At 55.9% G+C, this 11,519-nt stretch overlaps 1 protein-coding gene across 1 annotated transcript in view; it reads right to left on the bottom strand.

Moving 5' to 3' along the window:
* NUDCD3 (NudC domain containing 3) overlaps positions 1-10,605 on the bottom strand; it is a 28,918-nt gene extending 18,313 nt beyond the window's left edge. The window contains exons 1-2 of the mRNA XM_079328883.1: positions 10,101-10,605; positions 7,881-8,173 (exon numbers count right to left, since the gene is read on the bottom strand). Of these exons, the coding sequence (XP_079185009.1) occupies positions 7,881-8,173; positions 10,101-10,292 (485 nt within the window). The 5' untranslated portion in view covers positions 10,293-10,605. The remainder of the gene's footprint in view (positions 1-7,880; positions 8,174-10,100) is intronic.
* Positions 10,606-11,519: the final 914 nt, after the last annotated feature.

Consider the following 11,519-nt stretch of genomic DNA (forward strand, 5'->3'; position numbering starts at 1 on the left):
GAAATATAGTCCAGGCCCAAGCCTGCAGTGGCCACCATCAGCTTTACAAGGTTCATGGAATTATTTTGGTTGGAAAAACCCTCTGAGATCATCAAATCCAACTGTGTCCCCAGCACTGTCAAGGCCACCACTAACTGATGTGCCCAAGTGCCAAATCTGCATGTTTGTTAAATCCCCACAGGGATGGGGACTCCATCACTGCCCCAGGCAGCCTGTGCCAGGGTTGGGCAGCCCTTTCCATGAAGGAATCTTCCCAATATTGAACCTGGAGCTCCCCTGGCACAATTTGAGACTGTTTCCTTTTGTCCTGTCCCTTGTTCTCCAGGAGCAGAGCCAGATCCCCACCTGGCTCCACTCTCCTGTCAGAAAGTTGTCAAGAAAGAGAAGGTCCCCCACCCTGAGCCTCCTTTTCTCCAGGCTAAGCCCCTCCAGCTCCCTCAGCTGCTCCTCATGAGACTTGTACTTGAAAGGTCACCTCACCTTCAGGATGCCTCAGAGCTTCAACTTACCACCAGAATGGGACCAACAACCAAAAATCAAGCCCATCAAGACACACTCTCCTAGATCCCATTGTGTGACTGAGCCTGGGTGATGCAGTGGGAAGGGGTCAAGGCTCCTGGGTACCAGGTGCCCAAGGCACCACCCACACGATGCCTTTGCTGCTCTACTCAGCAGCCAACCAAAAAATCCACCTGCTTCCTCTGCATTTGGAGCCTCCACCAAGATATTCTGCCCCTCTCCCTACTAGGGGAGAGCCTTGCTCTTTTCCAAGCTTGCTCACTTCAGGAAAACTTTTAGCCTTCAGTTTTGCATCCTGAATTATTTACAGAGCTGTTCGATAGCACCAACCTACTGATATCAGGAAATTGAAATGCCACCACCAGCTCACAGAAGAGTGTTGGAGTGCTGGCACCAGGGGGCTAAATTTCACTACAGCTGGGATATTTAGGTCAAGGACAGCAGGACATGCTACTGTCTGGAAAAGACCCCTGGGATCTTTGTTTGCAAAGAACTTATACAACCTTGGGCTTCAGAGACCTCCTGAGAGAGAGCAAACCAGGCTTCCCTGGGAAAGGGGGACAAGGCCAAAGGAAGCCAATAGGATTGAGCTGTGGGAACAGAGGACAAGGTGGTTTGTCTCTCAGACCCCTGCACCACCAACACAACCTGGCCCTATCCAGGTAGTTTTCCACGTTAACCCTCTTTTGGTGGAGACTGCAATATCAAACCAAGCAAACAGTGACTGCTTTTTACCTAAGAATTAGGCACATGCTGTCCCTTAGTTTCCAGCCCTGGGACCTTCTGCTTGAGAGAAAAATTTATAGGTTTTAATTCAGTTATTTTTGGTCCCAGGACCTAATTTTGGAGCTCAGTACCTTGGTAGGGCAACCAAAAGCCTTAGCAGTTCAGTGCAGCACAGGGGAACTGGCACTCTGCTGCTGATCACAGCTACCCAGCCAGAGGGGCCTGGTTCTCCACGAGAACACTGGAAAATTGGACCCTGACTGTTCCTCATCATCTGCAAAAGGCTTGAGTGACAAGAGCTGTACCAGAAAGCGTTAAGGGATTTCACCCTCAGCTCAAGTGTTTCAGCTCTAGGAAAGGATGCTTCCTGACCAGTTAAGTTCCCACTACAGTGGGAGAAGGCATATGGATTAAAATCATTCTTCCAGCAGGAATGGCTTCTCTCCATTGCAAGAAAGACTCAACTTAACAAACATGACTTAAGATACATTTCTCTGCTTTCCTAGCACTACCTGGACACATTCCTCACAGAAACCAAACACAACAGCACTGTGAGTGCAGTGCTGCAGACCCTGAGGGCCAAAAGCCTTGGTGCCACATAAGGAGCCAAGGACACAGTGGGGCATGTCAGCAGAAAAAGGTCTCACCAATACAGAGCTTCTGTGAAGCTCTTGCTCCCAACTGGGGAGAGCTGGGAAGGGAGGAAAAGGGGTTGGAGCAATGTCATTTTACTGTCAGAGGTACCATGTGGCTGGAAGAGGATTTCCTGCCCTCATTGCAAAAGCAGGACAGCCAAGGAGAAAACAAAGAGGGTAGAAGGCAGAGAACACCAAGGGGTCCACACACAAGAACAGGTATGGCCCTCAGAACACTGGAGAATCATGTAGGACCAGGAGTACAAGGATGCTCAAGGGAGAAAGAAGCATGGAAATGATGACTCTTCAGGGCAAAAACAGGCTGAAAGGGGAAAATGGACATGATAGAAGAATCTCACAGAAGGCAGAGAAGGGGACTGGGGACCCACTCAATGCCTCTTTACCTGCACAGAAAAAATAGCCATGCATGGCAGTGCTGTGTTGCAGGGACCTGCAGCAGGATGCTGTTGCAATGCCTGCAGGCATGGGAGGACTGAAATTTAGAAAGAAAAGAGAAAATAATCCCTCTAAATGGCTGAAGGACCAAGTCTTTAGAAAGCTGCTGAGCCACTATATATCAGGGCAGGGTGAAAGCACAGGGAAAGTATCACTGCACCACTCTATTCTGTTCTTCTCTTCCCCCAGCATCTGCTGCTGATGGAGACAGGATATGGGGCCAGATGGAGCTCAGCTATAGCAGGTCAGGCCATTCCCTGAGCTCTGTCTGACTCCTGCTCATGACAGGCCTTGGCCGTGCTGGAGGAATTCCCTGTGCACAGCCCCACGTGCATAAGAGGAATCGGAACCAGGACAGATTCTCCTTAAATATGGATCAAGATCAGCTCCTTTCTAGGTCAGGCTGGAAGAACAGCACGGACTCTGAGGTGAGCTCATCAGCAAAGTCCATAGGGGCAATGGAGAAAGAAACCAGTTTAACTGGCATCTGGTCTGGACAATCCCAGACAAAACTGATGAGCACCTAAGGGTTCCCCTCTCTTATGAATGGAAAAGGCTTGAGAGGAGAAAGCTTGGGATAATGCAGTCTCTGAGTCAAACAAAACTGGCCTCAAAGTTAGCAGCATGCAGCAACAGCTCCTCTTCACAGCCATGCTCCCCCACACAGGGTGACCAGCAGTGAAATTCCTGTCCCCAGCACCCCAAGGAGGATGCAGCCATGCCAGGAAGCCCATCCTGCAGGCACCTCACAACAAAATGCCATCTGGGCTTCCAGCAAAGCCAAGCTGTTGCTAAGTCGAGTTCCATTCACACAGGCGCCTCATGGAAATTTCCCAGAGCCTTGCTGTGTCATCCCAGAGATGCTCCCAGTGCGTCTCACAAAGGGTTAACTCCAGGTCGCCAAGGCTCTGGGAATGGGAGTGGTGGGTCTCAGGAGACAGCTGGAATGTTAGGCATCAGGTCACCAGATTAATGCATTTCAGTTCAGTTCTACTCTGCTTCTCAGCAGCCAGCAAGTCAGGGAGTACAGCAGGGATTTTGTAGGTCACTGCTGAGCCCCAACAGCCACTGCCAGGGATGGCAAAGCAATATCAGGGAGCCCAGTCAGGGGGCAGGGATCACCTGGGCCAGGTGACTGGGGCAGTCAGGCTGGCCAGGGCTCTGCTACTCAGCCACAGCCTGTTTGCCCCCTTCCTTGGCACAATGGCACTGTGCACATAGGGTGAGTGGAGTCCCTTTGCCAGCCAAGACTTCACACCTGAAGGGTCTCCTTCAAGGCCCCACAAAGTGGGGAGCCATGAAGAGCCCCCTCCTCACCTCAGCCCACTCCTCCAGCCGCCGCTTCCCTCTCCACACTGCAGAAGGCAAATGGCTGAGGCAGAGACCTCAGGGTTTCATTCTGTTCTGCACGTTACTGTGCCAGATCATCCAGCAGCAGCCAAAGGCCTCCAAGGAATGAGGCACATGCATATCCTACTGGGCCCACCTGGCACAGTGCTCTGTGTCCCAGTGGCCCTGCTTCCAGCCCTGGCTGTGCTGCCCACTCCTAAAGATCCTCCTCTCAGAGATGTCACCTGTCCAGATGATCTCTAAGGTACAGACCAGAGCTGCCCCATCCTAAGCACACCTGGCTGGAGCACCTGGGAGAGACACAAAAGCTAGATGGAGAAACACATGAAGGTGAGACATTCACCATCATGCAGTGTCTTACAGGACTGCCCTTCCCAGCCTCCTGCCACTACCTTTTGCCCATACATAGAGTAAGGGAAGGGACTCAGGACAGGGGGATGAGAGCTTCCCCCCCAGTTCATACTGGGAAAAAGCAAGGAGCAGAGGGAAGCCAGGAACCAAAGTCATAAAGCACAAGCACAGGCCGGGCTGCGCAGTGCCACACGTGGGCTGCCAGGCTCTATTTTAAATGCTGTGTGGCAAATATATGCAGGATGGAATCCAAGCTGGGGGAAGGGGAGGGTGCTGGGCAGCTGAGGTGTTCAAAATTAGGAGCTGAGCTCAGGCAAGGATGGCTTCTGGGAGCAGACAGGGGAAGAGCCAGAGCTGGGACTGTGCAGCTGCAATGCCAGGAAGAACAGCCCTGTGGTGAGGTGTGAGGAGGGCTGCACCCTGCTACCTTCCTGGCAAGGTAGGGACAGCAAGAGATCTGCAACAGCTGGGGAAGGACTGCTGGAACTTAGGGCAAGAGGAACCTGGCTTCTTCTGTGGCAGGGACCTCTGTCCCTGTCGGCACAGCTCCTGGCACAAGTGTCACCCCAAAGACACCTCAATCCTCAGTGTATTTACAGGGCAGCAAAGAGAATTGATTCACCTGCCTTTCACAAGTGCGGAAGGTGAGGGACTTGGGGAGACCTGGCTGAAAATCTTCACACCTGCAAAACTGGTTTGATTCATCTGGATTGATGCTGAAAAAGCTGCTGCCATCTCACTGTGCTTTGTAAGATGTTCCCAACCAGCACCCCAGCATCCTGGCGCAGCGCAAGGCTCTGATGGGAGCTGGCAGATCTGGGATGGTACCTGCCCTACATTTCTAGAGCCATCAGGTTGACAGAATGAGCAAATTTTTATATAGATTTTGGTGGCAGCGGTTTTCTTCACCAGCGGCTGGAGGGGCGGAGGGAAGGAAGGGAGATGGAAAATATTTTTGTTTAAGCTCTTTTCTGCATTCCTGCTGCCAGAGTTGTGCATTACTCATGCGCCCCTCGTACCCAGGCTGGTAGCTCTGGGTTTTGCTCAGAAGGAAGGGGCTGTGGAGAATTAAGCAGTTGGTTAAATTATTAATAGTCTGTCGGGGGGTGCCCACCTGGCCCCCACTGCCTTTCAGGGGGCTCCAGTGCCCCCCAGAGGCATTGAAACCAACTACAGCCCCATGACAAACCCTTGGGTTCCTCTGCCCTACTTCAAGCCCTCAGACACTCATTCTCCTGGCCTGGAAACCACCAGACACCTGGGACTGGGATGGGGGCTCCTGCACCTGATCTCCCACTACATGTTGAAACTGGGCAGGCGCCAAGGGGGCTGCAGGTATTCCATCCCACCAGCGAGTTCGGGGTGGTGGGAGCAGTAAGAGAAGAGGGAGAAGAGCCCATTGGGGAGGGCAGAAGTCACAGTGGCAGCTCTATTCACCAGAAAGCACCTTCTTTTCATGGCAACACCCAGGGGAGAGCTGCCAGGCAGGGCTTGGGGTTCAATGCCACAGCTGCAGGCTGCAAAACAGTGTCTGAGGTCTGACAGGAGCCACTCTCCAGCAGTGCCAGGACACACTCAGAGGGTGGCACATGCGAGGGTATTAACCAGGCTCTCACCACACGCAGAGGAAACCAATCCCCTTGGCTCCACCACACTTACTGTCAAACACATCTGCTCCCACATGAGCCCTCATCTTCTTCCCTAATCCCTCCAGTTTCCTTCCTGCAGCCTGACTTGTTTTCAGGCAGCTGAACACTCCTCACACCAGCTGCTGCCCCACAACCAAAGTCCTGAGGTGAAACTTCACAGGGAAAACCACAGCAAACCTGGCCTGCACAGGGATACATGCAACTGGCACTCAGCCCAGGCCAGCTCTCTCTGCTCACAGCTTCATTGGGCCTCCAATCTCTCCCTCTCTTCTCCACTGAGAGAAAGCTGAGCTGGACATACTCAGGCCTCTGCTGTGCACTCTGGCAGGGCTTTTTTTGACTTGCTAATTTTGCCCAGAAAGTGGTGTCAGACTGGTAGCCCCATGGAACAATCCTCCTATACCAAGAGAGCTCCAGCACAGGCATTGCAGGCGAGTTCATTTTTGGCATCTGGCTTTTCTTTATCCCGCAGGATGCACATCAGTTACACGTAAGCCCTTTCTCCTCCTCCCATTGGACCATGTGACTAACCAGGCACCTCACGGGGCCCCTTTCCCCCTCCCCCAATGGTGGTAACTGTAAGGCTCTTCCCCAACACAGCCAACACGGCCTCCAGCCAAGGCTGCAGAACCTGACTCCACCATTGTCCTAGAATAAAGGATTCGTGGAATATCCTGAGCTGGAAGGCACCCACAAGGATCACGGAGTCCAACTTCTGGCATTACCCAGGACAACCTCAACAATCCCACCATTTGCCCAAGAGCATTGTCCTAGAGCTCCTTGAGCTCTGGCAGCCTTGAAGCTGTGACCAAAGAGCCTGTTTGAGTGCCCAGCCATCCCCTGGGGGAAGAACCAAACCTCTCCACTCCTGCCACTTATTCCACTGCTTCCAAGATTTTGGTTCTCGGACTGTCCCTTCCAAGGATGAACAGCCCCAAAGTCTGAGCTCTGAATTCTCTCTGCCTCTGGATGGCATCAGCCATTCCAGTCCTTATAGGAATTGAGGTTCTTCCAGTGGTCCAGTTCTTTCTGGCAGCTTGCTCTTCCCAATGACATGTCCAAACCTGGCTGGGAGGACAGGGATCACCAGCCCAAGCTTCCCTCCTCACCAAGCACCAGAGGGACAGCAGGGACAAGCCACAGCAAAGCCCCACATACGGCCAGGACCATTGAGGTGATTAGAAGAGGGTTGGCACAGCCAACACATGGGGTCTGACCACAGAACATACCAGGGAGGGGAGGAGGAGATGAAGTCTGCACAGCCAGCTCACAGCATCACTCCCCTAACTTGCTCAGCAAAGAAACACAGGAGTTTGAACCTCGTGAGGCCCTGAGTAAGAGCTGGGCAGCTCTGACTTGGTTGAGAGTCAAGGGGATGCCAGGGAAGGATGAGTGAACCCTGTACAGGACCTGCCTTCAGGTGCATGGCTCAGAGAGGCCATGCTGGCTCTCTGGAGCTCACACCTTGCTGCCCAGCATACTTCTGGAAGTATTGCAGAAACTGTGGAAGGACTTTGACACAAGGACATTTCTGCACAAATGGAGGCTCGTTGGCACTGCTGGAAAGCCACCAGGCCTGGCTAAAGAGAAAACTCTACAGCACTTGCTTGATCTTCAAAGCTGGTCCTGCTCCGAGCCAAGGGCTCAGCCAGTGACCTATGGAGGGCTCCAAACCCATTTGCTGCTGCAAATGTCACATGGCCAGGCTGCCAGTACCAACTTGCAGGTACTGCAAGGTATCCGTGCACACTCACAGACAGCTGCTGGGATGTCTCCCAGCACACCAAGGAGTCCAGCACTAACAAAATGGTTTCAGGCTGGTGCCAGGAGTTCCACGTGAGCTTTAGCAAGTGCCAGAAAAGGGACAGTTCACGCCACAACCCGTTTGTGGAGGAGCTGAATGGCCCAGCTCAGCTGTGTGGGGCCATGTACAGAATATGCCACTTCCCCAGCTCACAGCAGAGAGGGAAACCCTGAACCACCCACTGGACAACAACTGATGCCCTCCTATGGGGAATTACACAATGCCTCCAGCCTTGGAAGCCAGCAAGGGAAATCCTCACAGCCCCCGAAGGGCTGAGTGCCTGCAGAGGAAGGTGAAAACCCCAAAAGGGCTGTGCAGGGAACAATGGACACCCTGTCCACAGTTTTGCACCCCCCCACCAGGGGAATGAAGAAAGTAAGAGACCCTTACGTGGGCAGCTCTGCTGGGGCAGCAGCCCCCGGAGGCTCAGCTGTCACAGGGCTGGGGGCTGCAGCACCTTGGCCTGCAGCTGATTCCTCAGTGCCTGCAGCTTCCCCAGCATGTGGCTCTGGGATGTGCTCCGTTGTCTCCACCTCAATCTCCTGAGCTGCAGGGCACAGCTTCACCCTCTCAGCAGCTGCAGCTGCCTCCTCCTCCTCCTCCTTCTTCCTCAGCTTGGCCTCCATCTCCCGGCGCCTCTTCTCATCGTCCTGCCTGGCCATCCGCTCAAAGACCCGGAACGCCTGCGGGAGAAGCAGCAAACCGAGTAAGCAGCACTGCCTGCTCTGCTAAGGGAAGAAAAGGAGCAGCATCACACACTTGGGGCATCTACTCCCACCTGCCTTTCCTCTCTCTGCACCACATACCTACCCTCAGCTGCTTCAGTCATCAACAAAAACAGCTGGTGACTCTTTGGAAAGTCCCATGGACAAATCAAGCACACCTCAGAAACTCCTGGGAGCATTTTGGAATTGTTTCTAGGATTGTCTTCTCAGAGTCAATCTCACCCCAGCCTGGGAAAAGGGCTGGTTACTACAGGGAAAAGCAGAGTGGTGAAATTCAGCTCTTGGCTGGGAGGGAACTCCAAGAGAGCTTCCCCTTACCCCATATTCCAGGGCTCATCCAGGGACCATTTGCAAGCCTGGACAGGCAAAACAGGATGAGCAGCCCTAGGAGATGTTGCAGGACAGCTGACCTGGTACTGGCTATGTGCAAACAGACAGGTGCAGAGGAGATGCAATCCTACCCCTCATCTGGCTTCCAGCCATGCCTGTCCAGTGCAGGCTGAAGGCCAGAAGTGAAGCCCACAACTGTGTCTGCAGCAAGGAGTGATGGCCACTCAGACCCTGCACCTGCTTCTTGAAGGGGCTGCAACTTCTCCCACCCGAGTGCCAGGGCTTTAGCACTGTAAACATGTTCTAAATGTGTGCAAGCACTAAACACAGCCCTCCTTGTCTTCCCAGGAATATTCTGGAGGCAGATTTAGTGCTTTCAGCAGTGGACTGGCACATCTGCTCGATTTGAGTCTTCTTCTGGGTCCAGGAGGTGCAGGACAAAGGACATGGCCCAGGGAGGGCTCCTGGCAGCACAATCACAACAGGACAGAAACTTGTGCCACTCACTCCAGCTTTTCTCCCCAGGCAGTGAGCAGAGGAGAGGATGTGGGAGAGGTAAGCACCAGCCCTGCATGGATCACGCAAAGCAACACCTCAGAATTGTGTTCCCTGGAGTGAGGACAAGGAGGAATGAGCCCCTTTCACACTGTTCCCCACCTCTGGCTGCAGCAATGAGGCTGACCTGACTAACACCAGACAGGAAGGCAACCAGCACTGCCCTTCTGCCCAACTGTCTGAGTTCCATGCTGTCCCTCTGCAGCCTGAGCCCCCTCTGGGGTCTGTCTAATCCAGAGGGGCCAGCAGGGGCTACCCTGGTGGCAATGAGGACCCCCAAATGCCCCGGGGCACTACAGGGAGAGGCAGCACCCCTGTGTCCCTGCCTGTGCCATGCCAGGCCTGATGTGCCTGGGAAGGAAAATTCACCAGTCCAAGCAGACAAATACCTTAAACCCAGCCTCACCCTAAGTTTTACGAGCACATTTCCTCCTTGCCAGTGAAGATTAACAACAGGCCAGAGGACCACAAGTCAAAGCTGCTCCAACACCGAACCAGGCAGGTCAGAAGCTGGACCAGCAGAATGCCGGCCACAAGCTCTCGCTGAGCCCAGTCCAGACCTGCCTCGCCCAACGACTCCCGGGTCCTCCTCTGCCTCCTGCCTCTCTGGGCACTCTGCTCGCACGGCTCCTGGCGGCAGCTCCCTGACACCACCCTGACCCGGTGCTCCCGGGGCCGAGCTCCGAGCTGATGGCGCAACCGGGCTCCTCCTACCGGGGTCTCGCAGTCCTCACCTCCCTCCGGGGCTCCTCATCTTCTTCCGAGGGTGACGCTTCCCCCCGCCTGAAAGGACCTCTCCTGCCTTCCTCAGCGCTCCTCCAGGCAGCGCCGGTGCCCTGGGGGCTGCTGTGCGGCCCGACCCCCGCCCCGCATTCCCCGCTCTGACCGGACCTAACCCCGCCGCCGGCTCTATAGGAACACCCAGCCGGGAAAACACGGCCCGTTCGACCCGGCCGCCAGCAAGGCCAGGCCGCGCCATCTCCCCGGGCCTCGCCGGTACCTGCAGGGCCATGGCCTGCGCCGCGCCGGGCGGGAAGCCCAGGCGGTCCCCGGGCCGCAGGAGGAGTCGATAGAAGTCGGTCTTGCGATAGAGGAAGCCGAAGAGGATGCGTAGGAATTCCTCCACGTTGCCGACATGCTGCAGGATGCCCAGAAGTGCCTGGTCGTACATGTCAGTGAGCGCGGCCTCCATGGCGGCCCAGGGCCCGCTGTCACGGCAACGGGTTCAGCCGCGCTTCCGGTCCGCCCGGAACCCGCCCCGTGCATATGGATTCCGGCCCTCCGGAAGGCCCTTCCGCCTCACTGCGGGTTCCAGGCGCTCCCGGCCCCCAGTGGCGCCGCTCGCACCTCCTGCCGCCTCGCAGCACCGGGAGACGCCCGGACCCCGGGTCCCCGGGACCCTCTGTGTGTCCCATGTCCCCGGCCTCCCCTCCCCTCGCCATTCTCGACCCTGCCCCCAAGGGGGACGTGGGGGTGGGGGGCGTGCAGGACCCGCTCCGAGCCTCCAGGGGGCGCCCAGGCCCCGCCACCGCCTCCACCGCCTCCCGGGGGCGGGGCCAGGGCAGAGCGCGGGAGTGGAAGCGGCGAGGGGCTGCGATGGGGGCCCGGCTGCGATGGGCCCGGCTGCGATGGGCCCGGCTGCGATGGGCCCGGCTGCGATGGGGGCCCGGCTGCGATGGGGGCCCGGCTGCGATGGGGGCCCGGCTGCGATGGGCCCGGCTGCGCTCCCGCGGCAGCCCCTGCGTTCGGGGCTGGGGGAGCTCCCCGAGCCGTCCCCTTGCTCCTGCCCTGGTCTCTCCCCTGGTGTCACCCTGGCCGCTGTGACCCCTCGGCCCGCTCCTCACCTGCCCCAGCATGGGTTTATCCAATCGTGTGCAGGAGGTTTGGTCCAGAAAGGTCTTGAGACAAACCGTATCAGAACTACCGAAATCAAAATTTATTCCATCAGCTGCTTCCCTTGATTGGCTTGAACAAGACTGTGACCATCCAATCAACTCACCCACCAGACACCCCCTGCAAATCCCCCACTCCAGGGGACAGAAGGGTTTGGGGGTGCCATGTCAACAGCCCAGAGAGGTGCCACCCATAGTGTGCCCTTTGTGCCCGGGTGGAGTTGCCCCATCGCAGAAGGTTGGTCAGACAGGCCTTGCCCTTGGTGAAGCTGTGCTAGCTGAATCACCCTCCAGAGCTCCCAGGGGCCTCTGTTCCTTCATCTTCCCAGGCTCATCTGAGGCTGAGGAGTTGGCACATATGGCAGGCCGGGGTGGTGGTGGGTCTGCTGTGTACCCCAGTGCAGCTTCTGGGACTCCATCCTGCCAGTGGTGCGTTGCTCCAGACTCAAGACAGTTGCTGCTCCTGGAGATGCTGCTGTGGGGTTGAGCAACTCCACTGGCAGTGAGAGGAAGCCAGTATCTCTGTG

The sequence above is a fragment of the Erithacus rubecula genome, assembly GCF_903797595.1.
Source record: "Erithacus rubecula genome assembly, chromosome: 29".
NCBI lineage: Eukaryota > Metazoa > Chordata > Aves > Passeriformes > Muscicapidae > Erithacus > Erithacus rubecula.